Below are 24,238 nucleotides of genomic sequence, written 5' to 3'. Positions count from 1 at the left end.
CCAGGGCCGACCCACCACAGGTAGTGATCATTTGAAGCAAAATCTCTTGCAAAGACTTACCCTTTGCTGGTATGAAAATCTTCAAATCTTCCATTCAGCTGACAAATTATTGCAGGTACTGTTAATAAATACTGTCTACTGTCAGCTCCCAGCAAGCACTGAGAAAAACCTGTCACTCTTGACCTGTACATAACATTAGTTTGATTAGTGCCCTCATGGCACATTAAAGGAAAATGAGGACTTAAAAGTTAAACCATTTACATTACCACAATTTGCTAACACTATCACTGCAAAATCTGATATGCAACTTATACATAAGAAAAAACTGATTTTGCTTTGCCAACTTTCCTGATTCATATCTCAGTTTTGGCTTTGCTCATTGCCATTTACTGCTGACAAAGAAATGACAGATACTGCAGGAATGACATCAAGGTCTAGAGAAGGCCTCTTAAAACAAATTGATATTATGAGAATGATGCTTGTGATTGTATTATGCAAAGACTTATTTTCCAAATAAACAGACTATTCCAAAAATAGCCATTTAAAATGTCTCCTAACCGATGAACAAAACAGCTGATTAGTCTGCTTCTGATCAATTAATTAAAATTCAGTCATTTCATAGTCTTGCACATTACCTGATTTAAACGTGATGTGCATACAAATCAAATCCAGCTTTCAAATTGATAATTCTAACCAGTTGCTCCCCTTGTAGTTTGTCTTGTTGGACATTTTAGAAAGAGCATCTCATGAGAGACTAAAAAAAATAGTCCAGACGTTACTTCTCAAGAATGATGCTTTAGGCGGCTTCTGACATAGCTCCTTTCCACAGGTGGTGAAATTCAGGTGTAAAGTAAAATTACCAACAGTGGTACAGCAAAGGATATACACATTTATGTACTTATGAAACGATCTGGGATATCTAACAATAAAATATGCTTTAAATGACTCAACTTAATACACGTACGTAACCTACTGTCCTTGCCACTGGAACTTACCTTTAGTTCAAGAGCCCCCAAATCTTAGAATCATTTCAGCAGTTTGGTACTTTGACAGCTCTATTCTGAAATACTTAATGGTGCCTAGAATTGCACTGAATCACTGGCACAAGAACTAATCTTCTTGATTGTGCTTTTAGGATCAGACTCCAAGTTAGCAAAGGAGATGGCGATAAAGAAGAGTACAGCAGTATTTCCTCCCCCAGGAACATGCAGGAAAACATCCGGCACTGGGGGGACTCGGACAGAAACCGAGCACTGCAAAACGCTGTGAGTCTCGCCAGGACCAAGGACACACACTGAAGGTGTTGGGACTGGAGCAAGAGCTAAACAAAAGTGTTCATTCCTCCTGTTTCTGTGTCCTAAGCCACAAATATATACAGTTCAGCACCTGTACAAGTAAATGAGAACTCAGAAGACAATTTTTTTTTTTAAAAACAAGAACGAGCGCTTGCAAATGAACTAGGAAGGCTTCAAAATCTGTGTTATTCTACTTTGCGATTTGTTTCTCTAACGATACCCTTCCTTTAACCATGAATCAAATAATTCTTTAAAAATGTTGCCATGAATCAGTCAATGGAGTGATAAATCTGAATCATATAAAAAGAAAGCAGCCAACCTATGTCACCAGCATTAATCTTATGTTTTTAGTGGGGGCCCTTTCCTTTAGGTTGTACTTGCTGACTACCAGATTATCCTGAAGGGCTTCAACATAAAGGCTCTATTCTTTCCTGTACAACTTTTCCAAACAGCTTGTGACAAAACAACTGACTCAGGTAAAAATTTCATGACTGTAGAGAAGCTACAAACATTTCACTTCCACAGCTCTATAGGCAAGAGCAAACAAGAGATCATCAGTGCCTTAACTAGCTGTGCTGCTTGTTGTGACCTACGCAGGCCCATCAAGAGGTGATGCGCAATCTGGATGTATCCAATGCTTGAAGACAAATAAACCAGAAAACTTTTCAAACAGATCACAGCCCTTCCTTCTGAAAAGGAGAATTCTTCCCTTTGAAAAGGCTGGAAGAACATGTTCACTCTTCTAATCCTTTGTTCTTGCTCCAGAAGGTATCACTTATAAGAAAAGAGTTTATTTGTACTTGGAACTTACCAATGAGGTATCTTTTACTTCTGCATATTTTGGAAATCAAAATAACAAATTCAATATGGCAAATAAGGACCATTATCCAAGGAAAAAATGCATGCTTATGAGCGGGTTTATTGATGACCCTGTTAAACTTTAAAGCACACAAATATAAATACTGTAGATAATTTATTTTCTACTAGGCTCCACAAACACAGAACTTTTAATTGTGTAAGAGTTCTTGATAATAGTATTAGATTCTTCATACTCGGAACACCTTCATTATTTTGCCAGTTTCAAACTAATTCTACATTTTTAGCTGATGGCTCTACACTGAAAGTTTTCTGGACTGGTTGGGTTCTCTGTTCCTTTTCAACTTTTGTTGTATTTTGAGAAGAGGCAGACCACTAACAATTTCTGAAGTAGAGTTGAACAGCTTTTTATACATGACAGGACAGTAAAAGAAGGAGACACTTAAGCAATTCTAACTTTTAAATCCAGTTTACAGTCAAAGTTAGGCACATGCTTAAATGTTTTGATGAGTCAGATCCATGGTTCACACTTTTTTTAAGGAGTAAGCATCACTGTAAGGGTGCAAACTGATGTTAAATTACTACAGCAATTTCTTTGCTGTAAAATAAATACGTCAAATTCTTATTTTAGTCTAACAACTGCAGGGTTGCCTCACACTGGATATCAGCAACTGCTTTACAAACCCAGAAAGTTGTTACTGTGTCTGCACTGGAAATGTACTTGCTCTGCTGTGTCGGCAAGACTTCCAGCAAAACGACCTCCACTCACCAGTACTTTCAGTGTGGCAGTCCCCTCACATATTTTCCTGAAGACCTGTGACAAAAACTCTGTTATTCTGGGTGCAGCAGGAGAATTACGAGAAATCTCAGAAACCCTCTGAGTTATGACACTGAATAGCTTGAGCCAGGGAGGCCCACCTGCCACAGAAGCACTACCCAGCCCCGAGCAGGGGCCAGCCAGACCCAGGCGATGGGCAAACAAATGCCACAGTACAAATGCTCAGGGTTTGGTCTGGGAGCCCAGCATATGTCAACTTTCACATACAGACAGTCCTCTCCATCTGGATGGCAGCATCAGCTGAACAGACTGTGAAGGGTAAGTTTTTTTAAAGCCATTTAGGAGATCTGGATGCCATATTCCTACCAAGACTTAAACGAGTAAGAGGCAGAGGTTCCTCTTCTCCTTGATGCTACTGGAAACCTGGGTCTAGTTATTAATTTCAGTCTCTACACAGAGCACCAAAAGGAATCACTTTGTACAATCTTAAAATGAACAATTCTGTGTTATTGGAATCACTGAAATCCCTTTGTAATTTACTTTAAAGTACTCATTATAGTAGTTACACTTAAAGTTCCTTTATGAAATGCACCCTCTTTTATAAAAGCTAAATGGTGTACTGTATATACGTTTCAAAGGACTGAAATTCATCCAGAAAACAATAGGGCAATCAGAAACATGACTGACTTTCCCTTCCTTTCATACTTATCTCCCTCCCATACTGTCGCAAGAAAGGAGAAGACAAGGAAGCAGATAAATATCAACAATTTGGTCATGGAAGAGAGCAGCTGAACATGATTCAGTGTGACAAGAGGCACTGTGATTTGGCTAAACCATTTCTCAGGGCACTGTGTAAGGAGGATCAGCAGCATTATTCCTTTAATAGCCATGTCTAATGCAATAGCCAGCTGGGTTTTGTCCCAGACCAAGGTATCAGCATCAGGTCAGAAGGTAACATTCTGTTTACACGATTATTTCCTAAAGCACTTATCTTCTCCTCGGTGTGAAAGTTGACTTTTCTGTTTGTAAGGAGGCCTAAAGAATTGAGGGAATGGGAAAAATTAGCTACACTGAGCTGGAGCTGAATGGCATTAAGTGGGAGGTCTGAGAAAGGCTGCTGCGGCGCTCAGCAGGACACCTTATTAGCCGCGTCATCGCAGTTCATTCAGGCAAGCCATACCAGTGTCACCAGCATTCCCACACAAAGACAAAGTTCTTCACACAGTCTATAAACATGCCTCCCTGGCCAATTCATCCTAACTTGACACCGCTGAAAAGAGGGGCTTGAGGTTTTTTTTTTTTTTGTTGTGTTTTTTTTTTTTTTAAACACAACAATAACATAACAAAACAAAACAAAAAACTTGCAGCTCTGCCAAGCAGGCTGAATGGAGGAGAAGGAGGGACACTGTCACGTTTCTCGGGAAGAAACAATCCAGAGGTCAAGCCATATTTTATTCAGTGAGCAAATTTTTATAATAGCTAAATGTGTTTAAGCTAAATACTAGCTAATATGAGCACTTCTGTATTCCTCATACAACTCCAGGGTAAGATACTCTCTTTCCACAGTCTCTTTATTTTTGCACATTATCTACACAGAAGAATTAAAGGTGCAAAAGCTGCTTTTACAGAGAGCATGTGACTGCCTATATAAAATGTCCTTTCCTAAGTAAAGGAATATGAAAACGCAGCTATACGCAGAGAAGAGAGGCCAGCTCAGTCTGGGTGTGGCCATCACTCCTCAGGTTAAACCGCTCATCTTGTTTATTGTTGACGTAAGCAGAGCTGTGAACCCCAGGTTCTGTTCGATCTGAATCTCGTAGCAGTAACGCTGGCCTGTGCCTCTGCAGGGGATGGTAAAATCTTCTCAGGCTCCAGCCCATCAGCGGAGCATTCAGGAAACACCGGGCCATTTGCACCCTCGCTGCCTGCAGGACGGGTGCGGGGCCCTGCCCGTGGCTGCCGCAGGGTCACCGCCACAGGGTCACCGCCAGGCTCCTGGCGCGGAGGCCACGCAGCACTCCACAGCCAGACCCACACCTCACTGCCACACCCTGCAAAGGGCACGCTCAGCTAACCTTTCCTTGAGAAGAGAGCATCTTACCCCAAAGAGGAATGTTTAGGAAGGGGGGGGGAAGAAGCAAGCAGAAAAGTGACTTGACCATCTGGTTTGCAGGAGCCAAGAGCTAGTAGGGAGGTAGCAGGTGACCTGCGGATCAGGAGGTTCTACACACTTTCTTTCCCATAGATCTGTAATCCCAGAGGTAATAACAACTCCTGCAGTGACTTCTGGTGGAAAGTCAAGGAACAACGGCAGTGAAACCTGTCTTCTACCACAGCCATGTTAAGGAAGTGAAGAGAATGGAAACGTCAGGTTTTCGCTTATACAAAACCAGACACAGGATTGCTATGTGGCTTTCAGATTTCTGCCATTCCTATCTTCACTACTTCTTCCTTTATAAGTTTTAATGAAAGAGATCAGCTTGCACACCTGCACCTCAAGAACTGGTCTATGAGGCATCCACCTCCAGCAGAGGTTTTAGAGAAGGCCTTGAAACAGAAACCTGTCATCTCTTCTGCAGCACAGTCAGTGCTCAGCTCGCACCATTTCGTGTTCTCAGATATACATTTAGAGACAAATTCCAGAAAAATCCCCATCAATTCTGAATAAAAGTTACCTGGTGACTGCCTAAGTGTGCCTCAAAAGGCGTGATGTAAGTGCCTTCATCGGCATGCCTAAGGTGTTGTAGCACTGTCATTAAAAATAAAGTTTATCATATTTTTGTGCCTTGTTCTTTCTGATATAATAGCTAAAACCTATTAATAACACCAAAACATCTCTAAAGGTCAAGCAGCATACAGCAAGATGAAGGGAATTGTCAAGAAGCTTAGGCAATCATCTTAGCACTCAAGACATTTGCCAGGGCTGTTTAACTAATATGTGATGTTCACTTTTAATTTCAATATAGTGCCATTTGGGCAAAAATGCTGTATTTTTTAATTAATTACAATGTCAGCAGCTATTAAGATTAAAAGAAAGACCACATCAATAATAAATACTTAATCCAAAGAAAGGATTACAAGAAGAGCAATAAAAATCAATTTTTAGAGCTGGAAAATTGTGACTTTTTCCTCACTTGACTGGTATTTTCATTATATTGACAAAACCATGATCTTACCTGACACTGACATTCGCCTAATGAAATAGCAGCCATGTATAATGATGTAAGTACTTGTCAATTTTGCTACAGGAGAACACAATGCTATGGCACTGGTGTTATGTTACAAAGAAATTTCCTTGCTCCTCATCTGATGTAAGAGAAAACAACAAGAAGAAACCAGAGAAATTGCACGTCTTTTTGAATCTTCCTTTACTTTATCATGGAAGATTAGAATTCTTCCATGTAACTTTTGGAACCCCTCAATGTTGGTAACACTCTGTCACAGGCAGGCAGCAGAAAGCTGCTGTATTCTACTCTGCATGAAGACTGAGACGTTGCAGTTCTTGGTTACTGTTCTGCAGGGCTTGGATGTGGGGGAGCAAAGCAAAAACCCTGTGTTCACTTAGCGCTAAAAGTGCAAATGGCGAGCCAGAAAATAACCAGGACATGCAGCCATGAGGTACTGATCCACTAACTCATCAAGGCTGGGAAAAGCATTTTTTGTGACAAGAATTCATACAGAGGCCCTGTACATCCTCAGCAGTTCCAGCGGGAGCCGTGGCAGAGCGGTTAAGCCATCCTGCCAGGTCTGTATCTCACCAGACTCGTGGCAGATGCCTCTCCCCGTCCCACCTCCTGTGGATGGCCACATGGGCAAAGGGGACAGCGGGAGGTGACAGGACACGGGCCACGTCACCCCACGACACGCCGCTAGTGACAGAAACCCCCACGTTCCAGCGGCTCCTGGGGGAAACAGCCAGGCTCAGAGGGACTGAATTAAAAATAAACCCAACCACTTCCAGAAAAGGGTAATGCAAATTACTAGAAACACAGAAAGACTTTGCTCACAAAGGATAAAAAAATGCTTGAAGTTGAGAAAAGCTAACTAGCACAAATGTTACATAGCTCGGGCATTTGTCCCTTTGAAAATCGCACTACAGTGGAGGACTGAGCTGAGGGGAAACCAACGAGGGGAGACGTGACAGGAATGTTTGAAGTGCTAAAGAGAAGGGAAAAGCCCCTCTCCTTCAAAAGAGCACACCATTAAAAAAAATTAGAGCTGTCAATATTAGGTCTGAACAAAGAAAATTCTGGTGGATATAGAGATAACAGGATCATTTTCCTTGTTGGAGTGAGAAACTGAATCATCTCAGCCACATCTTAAGCCCTACACTGATGGAAGAAAGAGAAAGCAGCTTTCATAAAACGTGGGGCACTTACAGCTATTTACCTGTCAGTCCACCAAGAACGTCTGCCAAGGCCGTCTGCAACTGCTTCAGCACTTGTACAGACAGACAAGCGGCTAAAAATGCTGTACCTTCCACTGGATTGTTTACCTGTTAGGGAGAATATGTGTCCTTCCAGGACACACAATACAAGGCTCAGAGACAACCACCTTCTCACATAGTGATCCTGCCTTCCTATCAGAGTAAAAATGTTGAAAGACAGTTATTCCCTTAGTGCCCACAGACTCAAACTGCAGCAGAATGGAGCTCTTTCAACTATTTCTCTGTTTTATAACTATCAGCTCATAGCATCATCTTACAGCCAGCACTGTAAATAAAATCACAATAGCAATTTATTTTAATTTCTCTGCAAATGAATAAAAATTGGATCAACGGCCTATATAGATCCTTCTTAATTGAATCATAGTTATCCTGGAAGATTATATGGCTATACGATAGAACATTTCAAAAGACACAAACCGCAATGAATGCTGATGTGAGTGTCACCTTTAGCTAGACACTAATGACTGCTCTTTATCTAGCTCCAGACTCCCTAAGGAACAAATTACAGTAGAGAAATATAACTCGGTGAGAACATGACGCACTCCGCACATTCTCATATAAAGCCATTTTCAGGACAAAATCAAGCAGGCAACAACTTATTTGCAGCCATTTCTTTTTTAAGAGGCATTCTTTCTTTTCTTCAATTGTCTGTGTTTAATTACAGAAATTCTCCTGTGAGTGGTATTTTTTTACAATACATCTAATCCAGCCTGTAGTACTATCAGTTATATTCTACCAGAAAGACACAGCAGCCAACTGAGGCAGCTCCAGGAGAACCTGTTACTGGAAAACTGTTAAAAAGGAGTAAAGCCCTTATGAAGGACGAGGTGGAGGCTCAGAGTGCTGCCAAAAGCGGCCCCAGCTCACAGGCAGACTTGGCAGCCCCGTACTGCGACCCACGTCACAGGCCAGCCAGCTCGCTTCTGTGAAAACTGCTGTCGAAACCCCTCCAGGAAACCTCACAGCTTTTATTTACAGCATTTCTTCTGAAAGAGCCACAATTCTGTTCGCATCAGGCAGACTGAGGAGTGACTTAGTGTATCCACACTACTGTTTTTTTAAGTGACACCTTTCTGGGTGACACCCGCAAGTTCTTAGGAGTTCTGGATTCTGGATTGCTGATTCTTCAGTCAGATCTTTGCTTCCAAACCTGCTATTGCTTATACAGATGAGGGAAAAAACCAGATCTTTAATTTACACTTTGAATAATAAGTGCTGCGAATTTATTAATAACCTGCTCAGTTATTAATTAATGCCAAAAAGAAAAAAAAAAAAGGAGCCCCAAATGCTGACTAGGACTATCAGAAATCATCATTCACTTATTATGGAAATGCATTTACTGTAATCTTAAAATTATAATGATCTATATTTTCCATTACAATGCATACAAGTACAAAATTATTCTTCTGCTAAAAATATACTGAACTAAAATTCAAAATGTGTTTGTGTAAACAGGAAGGACATACGAGTTAAATTTTTGATAACTACATCAAACATGCAAAAACTCGAGCCAGCAGAAAAACAAGAGCAAGGAAAAAGTGTCTTTGACTGTATTTGACAGGTTGAAAGTAACAAGACAATTTTGCTGGATTTACTCTTTAAAGAGCATATTATACAAACAGGCTAATTTTGAGAGCACTTAACCTTAGTTTAAAGGGGGGGATGACTGAATATTAATGAGATGAGCCTTAGGGTGTTTAATGAAAAGCTGTCTTTTTGAATGTGATCTAGGGTTTTAAACCTTTGTTAGAAGACATTTGGATGGAAGGTTTATTTGTCCTGGGAGTGCATTCTATCTGAATACACAGAAATTTCACTAAAAGTTTGAAGGCACATGATTATGGAGAGTTTTCACTTGATGTTAAAATCACTATTGTAAAAATAAATAAAATTTTAAAAATCCAACACCACAATCCCCCCTCCCCACCCCCCACCCCCCCCCCCCCAAGCAAGCTACTCCTAGGATCTTCTGAAATGACCCAGATCTTTAGAGTGAAGTTTTCCTTTGCCTAGAAACTAAGTGGCTTTTCTTTTGCTCATTCAGCTGCTAGTTCTGGGAAAAGCCCAAAGAGAAACATTTAGATTGGAGGGGTCTTTGAGAAGATGTGACAGTTGACTGATGAGCATCCATAAAATGACAAAGAATAGTTGTGTGGAGCCGGTGCATCACATCGCCTCTCCCTGGGAAACTAATTGCTCTGAATTGTTAATAGTAACATTATTTTTCTGGCAATCATTTCTTTTGAATACCCAAAATGAGCATGAAACAGCTCCTTTGACCGGACATAAAAGTTAAATGTCCCAATGTTGATCAAATTAACTTCAGCTATGTGACAATGGACTATATTTGTGAGAAAATAATGAAGGGCACAAAGGGGAGCTTTATGCCAAGATTTCACAGTTGTAATGTAAAAATGTTTCTGTTGAACTAGGCCAGGGAACATTTCAATAGGAAAACAGAAGAGCACTGTCACTTTCTTTAAAAAAAAACCACATTCATTTTATGGATCTGAATGCTCTAGATAATTTCAGGAAGTTTAAATGGCTGGCACACCAAGAACCACAGTATCAGGCTCACATCTCACGTCCGTGTCCTTCGCAAACTCTTCTAATACTTTTAAAGGACCCTGTCGTACAGCTTCTACTCACTCCCTAGCCAGGCTGTTAAATTCAGCAGACACTTTACCCCAGCAAGTGTCTAAAGGACATGAGTAACATGTCAATATGGTTAATTAATATGACATATGCACAAGCATTAATTACAGCAGATGTATGAAAGACTAAACTAAAATGTAAACTACATTTCCCTTCTTACTCTCGTGTATAGCTGAAACCCTCCAACTTCAGAAAATAGAAAAATGCAAGTATCATGCAAACAGGGCTAACTGCACCTGGGAATTATCCAAAATGGGCCTGGAAGAATTTTTTCACCCCACAAAATATAAAGCAGGTGCTCACATTCTCATTTATAAAGCAAATTCAGAAATCCAGTTTTGACTGTATTTTTGTCTATCTGGAACAACGTAATTGACTTCTGGGAATTTATTGACAAAAACTCATTACACACGCCAATTTTTTACATATACACGGTATATGTATTTGTAAATATACAAACAAATATTTGCTTAACACCAGTGTAATTCCAACTCTCTTAGTCTTTAAAGAGATTTTCTTCACGCTTGCTAAACAGCAAATGCTAAACCTGATGTGGCCCAGCACACACCAGCTAGCTGTTCTTTAAAAGCATTCTTCTCACTATATAATTCATTTTAAACATTATTAAAGCTAAACCACTTCAGAACACCATTGTAAGATTAAACCTTTCTACTCCCAAAACATGTTATCATGATTATTAATAGATCTCCTCAAGAGAAAACTTTCAGCGGCAACTTTAAATCATTCACTTGACACTTTTCCCTTTGTCTTCCCTGCCCCCCCCACTAATTTAGAGATGTTGTGCAGCTTAGTGCCTATGCGTTAAAACCTTGCAATTAAAGTATTTTTGGGGAAACCAACCTCCCTGATGATTTTAATAGTTAAACTAATTCATTTGAGCTTTATTTGCAAAGTATTTTCTTTTTTGTATTTCAAACTCCTGGGATAGCTTTTACCTTCCATGAAAAGGCTGTACGTAATTCATGTTTATGAAGATGCAGCGTGAACAGAACTGCGCTTTCACTTACTCCCACAGTAACCTAAATCAACTGTGAGAAGGTGTTTCTGTTTCATTCAGTGAAGGTTTAGCTCATTAAACTGTTTTCCTTCTCAGTATTGTTCACTGGGTTTGAACTGCATTGCTGTTAAATGCTCTTTAGCAGTTTAAAGGCTTTAAAGGAAAAGACTTATCAGTCTCTGTTTTTAACAGCACTAAATCTGCATTATTAGTTCATGCAGATAAGGGGATTTAAAAGCTCAGCTTGAAACCTCTCTCTTCTGTATTTATCTGACACTGCATAGTTCCAGTAGCTCAGCTGGAAATGTAGATCTATGAAGCTTTAAAGAGAGATTAAAGCCAAGAAAAGAAGTACTTTTCCCCCTATAGACGCTCTCACTTTCCCTTTTCCTACTGTCTGAAGGAGTGATGGCAGACAATGGTCAAAGATGGTTCCCAAAACCCTCTGAATGGGGACACTGTTGGTGGTAGCATTCATTCAAAGTGAGCTTCAGTGTATTGTCCTCCCCAATCAGCAGATCAGAATAGAGTTTGCTGGTGGCTGCCAAAAGGTTAGCAATGCCGATGAAAGGGGTTTCCCATTATTCACTGCTCTTACAGAACTCCCCTTTTGTTCGAGGCAGCCCATCATTTCACTATGGAGGTCCGGATCTGCGGCTGGCTGCTCTCTCAAAATGAACAATTCATCTGAATGCGAGCTCACAGTAGTAGTGTGCAACCTAAAATCGAAGGTTTTCTTTTCTAAGGACAGGGGAGTTGGGGCAGTTTTTGGCAGTGTCACATTTTAATGATATACCATCATGACATCTCTGACCCACAGCTGACACTAATACTACAGTCTTATTACCTTACCCTTGCCAGGGCATCGTGGGAGGTCCAAGGCCAAAATTAGCTAATGAAGCACACTGTATGCTGCAAACAAGTGTGCAATAAATAATGCAAAACGTTTATACAGGTTTGCTAAAGTTTCCTTGTGCAAAGCGAAGAAAAGGAGAGGAGACCAATGGAGCCAAGGAAAAATGAAATAAAAATAGGCCTTTCCCACACTGCTCTATGTAACAGAACTCAGAAATCTGTGTCTCAAGCTGCACTGAGAGTAGATCCTGATCTTACAGCATCTGTCCCCTAAATAAGGAATCTTTTATAAACCACTGCATGTTACCCATTTACAAACCTTCCAAGTGCCTCCAGTGTCTCCTAATGATCTGAACAGGTTTTACAAGTGATACAATAGAAGACATACTAGATTTTTCCTCTTCATCCTTGTGTTGCCCCCAAAAGTGAAAATAAATGCCTGTTTTGGAGAAATTCCTACTTAGCCCTCTGCTGGGGTGCACAGGAAAAGCACTTCTTTACACGAAGTGGAGAAAGCAGTCTCTTTGCTAAAATATCTGCCTGTCTTTATATAATATAACACTTACAGAAAGGAATAAAACTTTGGATAGAACAGGACTGAAAAGGTATTTATACTCCATTCCACGTTTCAGAACCTTTTTCAGTGAAAATCTACATAAGGAAAAATGACAACACTGCACGTCCGAAGCTATTTTCCAACGCATAACCTAATTTGGTTCAGGAGTGCCTTTACCTTCTAGGCTGCTGCCAGAGAGAGTCACAAGAGTAAACAGTTACTCGATGGTGGGGAATTCCTCACCCACCGCATTTGCCATGCGCAGGCTGCCAGCCCAGCCAGAAGGTCGAGACACGTTGAATCTGTCCTTCCCCCCAGCCCAAGTCTCGCTGAGCAATGTCTCCCCGTGAGCCCCTGGCACCTGCTCTCGTGGCTGACAAGGTCGAGCTGTGCGGGGCGGGGCTCGCACCCGTTGCCATGCTGGGCCGTGCCAGGCCTTCCCGCGCCACAGCACCCGGTGCCCCACGGCAGGACCAGGCCTGGCGGTGGGGAAGGGCAGCAGCAGTCCCATGCCGGCCTGGGGTGTCACCGAGCCCAGCACCCACCGGCACCCACAGCACCACTGCCGGAGCCAGCCCCGGCACACCACACCCGCCGCGGGCTGCCGGACACCAGGGATCGGGGCAGGGAAACAGCACACAGAGGACTCTGCTTTTATGTTTTCCAGCCTAAGCCATTTGTTTTAAGCACCGTCTCACGTCACAGGTCGCAGCGTATGCCATGGCTGCTTTGGAGAGACACTTTAAAGCTCCATTTCTCAGGCAAACATGAAGTCAAGCAGTACCTCATCAGAGAAATACCTATTTACTTTGCCAATACACGTATGCCCATGCAGAAATAATTTTTTCTTACTCAAGAAAAAGCTGTCTTTTTTTCTGACTTTATAACTGCTAATTAGGGCAGCTGTAAATTGTTGGGCATTTCCAGGACTATCCCCTGTATTGTACCACCCATCAGATGAATCAACTCTGTGACACCATTATAAACCATGATGTTATTAATAACAGCGATGACTGCACACAAATGCTGTGTTGCTGCTTGAAAAAGATTAGCTGCCTACTGCACTCAGCTAGTATTGAGATTAAAACACCACAGGGTTTAATGTTGAGGAGGTTGGAGCTTGTGACTTACGAGGAGAGGCTCAAAGAGCGGGACTTGTTCAGTTTACAGAAAAGATGGCTCCGGGAGGATTTCATTGCTGGCTTCATCCATCTGGTAGTTACAGAAGAGACAGAGCCAGGCTCTTCTCAGTAGTGCACACCACAAGGTGAGGGGTGATGGACACAAACTGCTTTGAGGGAGATTCTGATCGGATATTAGGGAGAAAAAGTTTCACAACGAGGGTAGCCAAATACAGGAATAGGTGGCCCAGAGAAGCTGCAAACCACTACGCGTGGAGCTTTTCACAGCTCAGCTGGATAAGCCCTGAACAACCTGATCTGATGTTGAAGGCAGCCCTGCTCTGAGCAGGAGGATGAACAAGAGACTCCCAGAGGCCCCTTCCAACTGGAATTATTCTGTTATTCTGTAACTGAAAACATACTTGAACGGCAGCTTTATTAGACTCCATGCAGACTAAGAAGCAGCTAATCTAACACACACATTTAAAAAATAAACCTGCTTTCTACTCTACAAGTTCTGATGAGTTCAGAGAGATTCTCCAATCTCAGTAATTCAGCTTAAAAGAGTAAGTGTCATAAACTGATCTGTAACTGGCACCGTCTAGAAAACTCTGATAAGAAGTGACCATTTTCAGTCCACAGAATAAAAATCTCTACATTTGTGAGTGTGCCTTTCGAAACATCTTTTATACACTGCTTACGAACACAGAAGAGCGAGAGAGGCTAGTAAAGGCTAATACATACCTATCAAGTACATAGCCAAGAGCCTTATGCCGTATTCCTGAGTAAACCGATGGGCTTGTTTCCCAAGCAATTAAATTGGAAGCATCATGGAAAAGATGAATGTTTACCAAGTCAAAGGCACTATGACAAAAAAGGAAAAAAATAAAATGATTCAGGATAAAAGAAAAAAACATTTGTGGCATCAGCAAAGCATTCAACATAATACACTTACTGTATTCTCTCTTATATTACCTTAATATTTACTCACATAGACTGTGCAAATTAAGCTATTATCATCAGAAAATTGTTAAAGACTATCATCAAACTTATGACAACTCATCCACAGGTAAGACTGCATCTGGACTTTTGCTTAAAACACGTATAATATGAAAATGAAAAGCTATTTGTCAGTTACAATTCACAGAAACCAAGCAGTACCCTCTCACTAAAATAGTTTTAAAGCAAAATTGAATGTGTAAACAAAGAACTTCAAGTTTATAAAGCTGTAGCTAAATACCTAGTAGAATCGTGGCTTTGCAATAAACAAAAACAAAAGCTATTGACAGGAGAATTTTACTGACATTAAAGGCTAAATCGTGAAAGATGGTAAAAGTCTCTGTCTCCTTTCTTGTAAGCCCCCTTTCTATACTGCAAGGTCACAATTAGGTCTCCCAGAGCCTTCTCTTCTGCAGCTGAGCACCCCCAGCGCTCTCAGCCTGTCCTGACAGGGGAGCTGCTCCAGCCCCTGGACCCTCCTCTGGGCTCGCTCCAGCAGGTCCATGACTCCCTATGATCACGATGTGTCCACCCTGTCTTTCTGTTCATTTGTTGACAGCTATCTATAACTACATCCTACTCAGGGTTAGTGCACAGGTTCCTCGACACAGGGGCTGGAATTTGCTATGAGGCTGCACAACACTTGGTGGATTTTGGCTGGTAAAAGTATTTGTAACAATAATCGTTCTGCTAGCCTTACAACGTACCTGTATGCAACTGTATTTTTGTACCTTAAATCACTTCACACAATCCCACTTTTCACTGTGGCAGAAAACCTTCACGTGGGAGGAATTTTCTGTTATAAACATGCCCAGACAGAGGGATTTCCTATTGTCACCCAGTTAAAACAGACAGTGTCACTTGTGGTGGGCTGGCTCCGCAGAAGGCCCGCTGTCCTTCTGAGCTCTGGTTCCCCACTGCTGACAGACAGGACACAGCTGAGTGGCAAACAAAAAGCTACCCAGCTGTTGTGGCCAAGTTGGCATTCTGCTTCATATTTGCTCTTCTTGGGGCTTTCTGTGCCCTAGAGACCTGGTCTGCATCTTTAAAAACTCCATCGTCTCATTGCTTTGCTATGAGGCTCCTTTGGTGATGGGACATGGCGAGTCACAATGAAACCTGAAAACCTGGAAAACTTTTCACGCAGATTTAGCAATGCCACCCCCCACCCCCCACCCCCCCCCCCAAGGAAAACCCCTCAAACAAACCAGTGTATGCAGGAATTCCTGCACACCGCCCTGAGGGACAGAAGGGAAGGTGTCTCCCATGAAGCTCCCAAAGAGATACTTAAGGGACAGCACTGACAGCAGTTATGCTTTGGAAAGTAGGTCCCCCCAGCACTGCAGAAGGTGGTGGCCCCCTTAGCTCCTACATGCCCAATACTGCTATGTGCTCAAGAAGCTGTTGCACTTCATTTTGAGGGCACAATACGGGTTACTGTTTCTAAAAACACATTTTGGATAGGTTCCATGAACACTAATAATAATTATTACACTAGCATTGGACTGACAAGGGTAAAAAATTTCCTGGGTATAATTGACTAGATATCTTCAAACTTCTTTTAAACTACGAAGAAACAAATTACATGCCAGGGCAGAGGTAAGTCTGTCCTAGAGGACTGTTACAAGAAACAAGGCTATTTAAAATGCTTTATTCTCACATTCAGAAAAAATGCTGGCAAAATTTGGTTGTAACTGATTGGAAGTGGCCAGCACTTAAATAAGAAAAGACATTATGGGAAGAATGGAGGCAAAATCAGACTGCCAGAGCTCTAATAGAAGTCCAGTCTCACTGACATTTTTAGGCAGGATGGGGGTGGCCATACTAGACATGTTTTAAGCTCTCGGTCCTAGTATGCTTCAGTACTGTTCCTGTCCTTGGCAGCTCAGGCAAACTCCACGGACCAAGGACCTGTCAGCTCCCCTTCACACATGTGGGTTCTTGGTTTTCCTGTCAGAGCACCCTTGGAACAATGCTGACGGCCACAGAAATGCTCCTCAGCCACGCGCTGCTCTTCCAGGTCCTGGGCATTTTGTGGCTATACCCCCTCTCGGCAGCTCTCATCTTCAACAGCAGCTGCAGACACACGCTGATGATTTCGTGAAGTGCTCCAAAACCGTGCGTTCTTCACCTTAGGATAAGCTAAAGAGATGCTACTAGAGAAAGCAGTAGAACACATGTTCTCATTGCTCTGCTTCACTGATGAACACCATTGGGGCTTAGCCCAGAGCCAGCTATGGTTTTCAAGCTGCCTCTTCCCAGAAAAATCCGCTGAATGTCCTCTCAGTGTCTTCCCTCTCCCTTGGCCCTACTCCTAATTAAAGGTCCACTTAGTGAGTTTTCAGGACTCTTTGTGAGGGGCCCATCATCTGACTCTAGTACCTTGCCTGGGATCGCAGATTTAAAAATCAGTTTTCCCCTTTATAGGAGCCAAGCATTCTGAATTTGAACAAGTGGCTAATCATACCAACTTTGTAGTACTAGGCCTGTGCACAGACATCTTTTGTGTGAGAATTCGGGGTGGAGGCAAACATAGCTCCCGTTCAAAAAGGAGTCTGCAGCCTGCCAGCAAGAACGTGGGAACAGACTTTGGCAGAGAGAGGTACCAAGCAGAAACCCCAAGCTGTGCACAGGGAGATTCCCCAGATCGCAGGGAGTCAGGGAACAGAGGTGGACACGGCAGGTAATGGCAGTCACAACAGGGAATGCCTGATAAAGATGCACAGGTCACCAAGCTGCGGCACAAAGGCCTCTTCTAAAGATACTGGTGGGTTGGTTTGGCTGCAGAGAACAGTGTATCTTGCTCCATCAGCTCACAGTGATGATAAAGTAGTCCTGCTGACCTTCCTATTAAGATACATAATTAGTACATAACTAAAAATAGAATCTGGAGATGATGGCTGGAGATGTCAACTCCCGTCTGTCTGAAGGATGAACAGAAAGAATCCCCACAGGACACCGAGAGACCTGATGTCACCAACCCACCTCCTGTGTGAAGTATCTATAACCCACCCCCATCTGCCTAAAACCTGCTCCTGCTTAAAACTTGCTAATGAAGGACCTTCCATCTACAATTTCCCTGTCCTTAAATTAAAACTTTCATGGTATTACCTATTTTCCTGCAAATGAAACTGATTTCCTTCTGCCCTTTCTGCAGGGGAGACCGACAGCAACCAGTCCCCTAGATGTGGTGAGCCAAATGTTTTCAACTCCTGCTCAAACACTCCTACCATTCTTGGCTCTCCTGTTCTTTTTCCAGCTTACCTAAAGCACAGCACTCAAAACAAGACAGAGTACTCTATCAAACGCCCTGGCAGCACCCAATTAAATAATTACCATACCTTCCCCCCTTCACGTCCTTCACATGATGTATCTATTAACACATCACAGTAAGATAATAATGAATCAAATTTAATTTCTTCTCCCTTGATCCTTTTCTTCAGGATGGGTAATGAGTCAGTTATTCCCAATACTTGTGCTTTAGAATTCAACTCTCAAGGTGCAGTGGTTGCATTTCCCTGACTTTAATCTTGCAATCCTACTTTCTCTAAAATATCAGACCAATTTCACTGATTCTGACCTCTGATATACTTGCAAACATTCCCAGCTTTTGCCATACCTTCATTTTGTAAATGTATTCTCTGCTCCATCCTCCCTACCAAATATAAACTATTTATGTAAACTGTGTTTAAGACTGTAATGCATTCAGAGCACTATCTTGCACCTGTTAACACAATAACACTAAGAACTATTGCAACAGCAATAAATACCCTCCCTTACATTTAAGATACTAAAGAAAAAAGACAAAACCAAAGTGCATGTATTTATGTAGTTCTCTTTCATTTTTTTTCTTAAAATGAAATCTCTTGAGTGTCCCACGATTCCTTAATTCTTCATTCACACTAAAGATAAGCTAATGAAAAATAACGGATGTGAAAAATCCGGATTCACAGAGAAACTCAACTGGGGCAGATCACTGAATCACAGAGGAGGGAAAAGAGGGCAGCTGTCTGAAATCTTTTAAGGTCAGTTTTCTGGGGTTTTAGAAGCCCTCTGTTTTTGGCATGAGGTACATTCTATAACGATGTTTTCCTAGGCAGGAGAAATTAATAGCTCCCTTCAAGGATTCCCATAGAAGTATTAACAAGTCATCTCCTGGATATATTTTTATTGAACTATTAGCGTGTAGAAATGTATAGATCAAAAGTCATGATTATGAAAATGGCCAGAACTTTGTTCATATGCATATGCACACAGACTGGGTTTAAACACTTACCATGCCATGAACAGACACATTGTGCACTTAGACCTAATGAGGTATATTTTCTAATCCCCTGGGTTTTTTTCCATAATATTTCACTTTCATTCTCCAGAGATTGTTCACAGTAACTTGCCCCTTCACCTTCTCATTAGAAACATTTGAGATCTTGTTAGATCACGTGGATCACAATCTCAGACTATTCCAGACACAAAACTACCATGATAGCTCATCTCATTACAGATGAGAAAAAGCTGTGAGCCTCCTCACTCTTACCACCCAACACACCCTAAGGAAACATAAGCATAGTATATTGTCTGATCAGGACATCTCGCTACAGACTGCTCCTTCCAAGAACTATCCTTTTTTAGTATCAACCTGCAAGAATACATTTCCTTTAAATCTGTCTCTGAAGAACATTTTTTTCTTGAAAAGGCCTAAAAATAAATTCACAGTATTTTTTTCTGCAATGAGGTAATCCAAGAGGATAGCAGGGACAGAACCTGAAAAAGTTACAATGTAAGAGGAAAGGCCAGATTAGCAATTGGTGCTAAATACCCACTTCTGCAGATCTCTACTGCTGGAATCACATGCCATGTCATATGGATTTGGAAAAGTTAATAAGAGCCTACATTATCCCACAGCTGCCTGCCTGATTTCCCGGTCAAAAGTCTGTAAAAGGAGAAAATTTGGTGCTTCTTCAGTTTTTCACAAACTGTTTGCTTAATCTAATAAATCTGTTTATGCAAACAAGCAAGAACACTGTTCAGCACTCAAAAGTAAGCCTGTGTGAACATTCATCGGACTTTAAAGTGAAGTTTACAATTTTAAGACGTGAAACAACCATAGGAGGAAGGGAAAAATACTGAACGTTCACATACTATAACATAAATAAGCAGTAAAGACCAGAACTATGACTAAATGGTAAAAAGTATGGTCAGATTTCCAGGTAGGAGTAGAGAAATCTGAACCATATGCAGGTTCACTGGGCTCTCCTTGTGTTAAGACAAGGAGAATCTCCAAGCTCTCTCAGGTATAGTGTTTTGCACAACCAGCTGCTCCCCCCAACACACACTACTACCATTACTATTACGATTGTTACTAAAGGTAGCGTTTTCACACAGACAGTGAACAGCTTCAGTGATGAGATACACCTCCTGTCAACACCAGCCGGCAGCGCTTCTTCCAAAGACAGTGATCTAGTGTGTAAGACCACGATCATGTTCAACTTCTATTTTTGTACAGTTGTCTGCTCCTCTCAGCCCCCACCTCGTCAGGCTGTTGGGTGATCCCAAGAGCAAAAAATGTTTTTTTCTTCTGTGGATTTCACAGCACATCTTACGAGGAGCACTCTCTGCTTTCAGGACAGCCAGGTTACGCTGAATCTGAGTAAGCCTTGCTGGGCGGGACACTTCCTTGGCAGTCTGGGTAAGAGGTGTCTGCCGGCTCCCTGCTGCCCCTCCACCAAACCCTACGAGTGAGTGCTGGGCTGCCGGGTGCTTTATTCTACTCTAGGACGAAAACAAGCAACCCCAAAGAGAACAGGACCATGCCTTGAGTTTAAAATGGGAATCCTGACCTGAATACGACAAACAAAAAGTCCTGTTCCAGTAAAAGTAATATAGTAGGAGCTGGTTTGAAAAAGCTGCGTTCCTTAAAGGTAGGGTCCCTCCACTGACTTCAGTGGAAACTGGACTGGACTTAAAGAGTTCATAGAGAACAGTCTCTGTGCTCAGAAATCCCAGCGGCAAGGGCTGCGTACACCCTGGCACAGGCACCCGACCCGGGCAAGATGCTGCATCCCCGGGGGTATCGGGTGTGATGGGGAGCAGCAGTGGGGGATGCCTTTAGCTCCACACCGTGACGCCTGTGGCCTTGGTCACAGACACCAAGCTTGCTTCATCATGCTTGATTGAGAGCTTGCTTATGACCTGAATTATCCCATGCTAATTGCACACACATGTGAATGTTAACATCACATTTTGTTATGCATCATTACAACTTACTGAGCATTATGTGTTCAATAAATAATAAAGCAAAGCAACTGCTTTGGAACCAATCTGTTCTGTGAATAGACCAGTCTGTACACATGAACACCTTCTCTGAAACAGCTGTTAACAGAAACATACATAATACACATATGATCAGAAATAACTTAAAGATGCAACTTACCAATCAGTAATACACCATCTTGTTCGAATGAAACCTTTTCTGGACCACTTGCACTGAAAAATAAGCAAATAGGAATCAGTCACCTTAAGTAAAGGATTACTGTGGAAGGGAAACGTACTTGTACAGAGAACAAAATAAAACAAAGTTCACTCATATGCTGTCATAATAAGGACTACTCACCAATGAGGCACCTTGAAAACATGTATTGTGTCTCTTATAAAGCCTGGAATTATTTATATTTTTGGTCCTGCAGCAGTTATAAACTTACACGTAAAATTAATATAAGCCCTAGTAGTTGTTTATAGATGAAAGATAACCAATTAGGAAAGCTTTACAACTGTATTTATGCTCAGCCTAAACAAGCAAATTCTTACTGCCTATGCACCAACGTCTCAGCTTCTTTGTAATTTTACCTGAACTGTAAAATGTCATTGGAGATTTACATTAAACTGAAATGAATGAGATCTGCTAGAAAGCTATTTCTCCTGCTGAGCCAACCCGCCCAATATTTCTACAAAAGTTAAGGGGAATTTAAATAATGGTAAAACATTACATTTATCAAAGCTGCAACATCCGTGAGAAAGCCACAAATCAGCTCATGCCAACATGTGGCACTTATGATACAGCAAAAGGATTTTTTTCAGCACCACTCCTAAGCCACTGCTGTAATTTACAACCTCCCACAAAAAGACATGATTCTGCACCCTATTTATTCACTGTTAACAATGAATGTGGGGCTAGGCTAATGTTCTCCGGTAATGAATACTGCACCAGACAGGCCTAAATAATGATACCAATGATTCTGTAGCAAAAGACTGCAACTCCTTATTACGCATAAAGTGTCAGCCATGGCAGAGCATCCCCCGGTCAGGGGTATCGCTCTCCTAAGGCGCTGCCTTCAGAAGAGACTTGCAGACCTATTTATCCACCTCACTGTGAACACACAGTCCGCATCAAATTTTAAAGTCCCTGAGATAGTGAAGTGCTGCACAAAATCTGAACGGGCTGTTTTCTCATCACCCTTCAGATCACAGTCACCTGTCTCCCACCTCCTCCCCTGTTCAGGTGCAAACACAGTAACCCCAGTCAGGACCAACCAGACACACCACCACTCCTTTACCGGGGCCCTTTCCCACTGGGGTTCTCCTTGCATTCAAAATATGCTTATGAAGATTTTAAAGTGTTTATTTTACTGAATTAATAGCTGATTCTTGAAAGCTTGAAGGTGAAAACTATTTACTGATATGCAGTTGTTCTCTTCTATCCAAACCCAGGAAAATGTGCAAAGTTACTTGTAAATAACAGTTTATCTCCTTGATTGCACTCAATTTCAGAGCTTGTAATTTTGCGGGAATAGTGTTACCTATATGCTACAAAACTAAGCAGTAAAAAATTGTCTACAAAATTTATGCAGAGCTATGTGCTCCAGATTTTGGGAAACCTGTTTTTAGTATTTCTTACTTCAGGTGGCAATTTCAGAATCACCTTTCTGCAGGCTTGTGAGACCTTCCTACACAGACTGCTAGAGCAGAGGATGGCAGTCCTCTCCAGAGCATCGAGTCCAAGAACAGGGACTAACAACAAAGGCCTTTGGGCAGTCAATCCAAATTTGTATTTTGATACCATGGACACACCATGAACAGCTTTCTTCTGTTCTTAGTCTCTACTTACAGTTGGCTTTCAGTAGCTCACAGGACATACATTAAGAGGGAATAAAAGAAATTAACAAATGTTTAGCCAAATGTAAAGGTTTCCTACAGACAAAAGGAGAAAAGCCTCCTAAACCCAGAAGGATTATACAGAATAAAAGGACTTCTCTTCCGAGCAGACGCAAAGTTTACAGCACTCCCCGCCCCACAGATCTGCCTGGTGACTCCTGGCAGCATCAATTCTGTAACCACAGACCTGAGGAAATAAGTGGTTTTGAGATATTTAGTAATTAACATCAGTTGTTTGTTGATGCTTATAGGTGCTTACATCTTTTAAGAATTTGGGCTTTTGAAAGCAAGTAAATTTGCCTAGGTCTAATAAGGTCGTATTCAGGGAGGAAATCCTAGCAGTGCACTGCTCTGCTCTGAAATCTAGCTGACGGATACATCCAGAGGGGAACTAATTCCTCTGAATCCTTATTACTTTTGCCTTAGAAGAGCCCAACTTTTGATTTTTCCTAAACTGCAGCTCTATTGAGAAAAACTCTGTGGTGACTGTGAATAAATATCTACTTTATTGGAAATATTTTTTTTCCAACAGTGAGAAATAACCTCTTGGTTAGATGCAGCTGTCACCCTGGCCAGTCAGGGAATGGCTGGCTGGAGGGCCAACACACCAAATCTTGCCGAGAGTCTGGCTTTCACGGCTGAGCTACAAACCCCATCATCCAGTAAGGTCTCTTCTATTCACAGTTTCTGTGATGATCATGACAGCGCAGTTACAAGTTAAGATTTGGCAAAATGTTGACATTTATTCAAAAGCAAAACAATGAAAAAAGTTAAATGCTAAAAGCATTCAAAATTGGCTTAAATCTAATCTCAATCAAAAAAGGGGAGCTCTGTCATTCCATTCTTAAAAATAACTATATTGAACTTTTAATTACTGAAGAACAATACATAGAACTTAAGATCAAATAGTCCAAGCCTATGATGTGGCCCAAGATAATGTCTTCAATCAAGCTGTCACTTTTCATTTCCTGTTTTCCTCTTTGGCAACAGAACAGGTATTTCAAAAGATGTAACATTAGAACAGGGCCAACCAGATTGTGTCACTTAGAGCCATATCCAGCGATTCCACAATCTGCTTGGGCCCCTCTTCTGCTGTTTACCCTCATGGTGAAGTCTTTTCCTGGATTTAGTCAGATGTTCCCTTGCTGCAGCTGATGACTGCTGCCCCTCACGCTGTGGCTGTCCAGCACCCCGAGGCACCGGGCCCCATCCCTCCAGAGCCACCGGTTGGCCACTGCAACCAGCAGCATGGTTGCCCATCACCCTGTCCCATGGCAGCACAGACAGGCTCACTGGCTTCTCCTCCCACACCCTGTGCTCCAGCCTCTGCCTCTGCTATGCCTGCCCACGTCTGTCTGGCACAGGGGTTGCCAAACCAGACACTGGAGATGTGATGTGGCCTTGGGGTGCCAAAGAGACGGAGGAGTCCCTTCCTGGGACCTAAGGGCTCCCGGGATGCTGATGGCCACCTCTGCTCCCAAAGTACAGTGCTGACTCATGTCCAACTTGCTGTCAGCCTTCCAGCCATTATACTCCACCCACCCAGCACA

General features: G+C 42.0%; 1 protein-coding gene across 3 annotated transcripts in view; it reads right to left on the bottom strand.

Annotated features, from left to right (window-relative positions):
* Positions 1 to 24,238, bottom strand: part of INPP5A (inositol polyphosphate-5-phosphatase A) — a 251,249-nt gene that overhangs the window by 81,057 nt on the left and 145,954 nt on the right. For all 3 annotated transcript variants that reach the window (XM_074831614.1, XM_074831617.1, XM_074831616.1), the window contains exons 7-8: positions 20,971 to 21,023; positions 14,286 to 14,405 (exon numbers count right to left, since the gene is read on the bottom strand). In XM_074831614.1, coding sequence (XP_074687715.1) covers positions 14,286 to 14,405; positions 20,971 to 21,023 — 173 coding nt within the window. The remainder of the gene's footprint in view (positions 1 to 14,285; positions 14,406 to 20,970; positions 21,024 to 24,238) is intronic.

The sequence above is a fragment of the Strix aluco genome, chromosome 7, assembly GCF_031877795.1.
Source record: "Strix aluco isolate bStrAlu1 chromosome 7, bStrAlu1.hap1, whole genome shotgun sequence".
Lineage (NCBI taxonomy): Eukaryota > Metazoa > Chordata > Aves > Strigiformes > Strigidae > Strix > Strix aluco.
The sequence above is the reverse complement of the archived record's forward strand: the minus strand, read 5'-3'. Positions and strand labels throughout refer to the sequence as shown.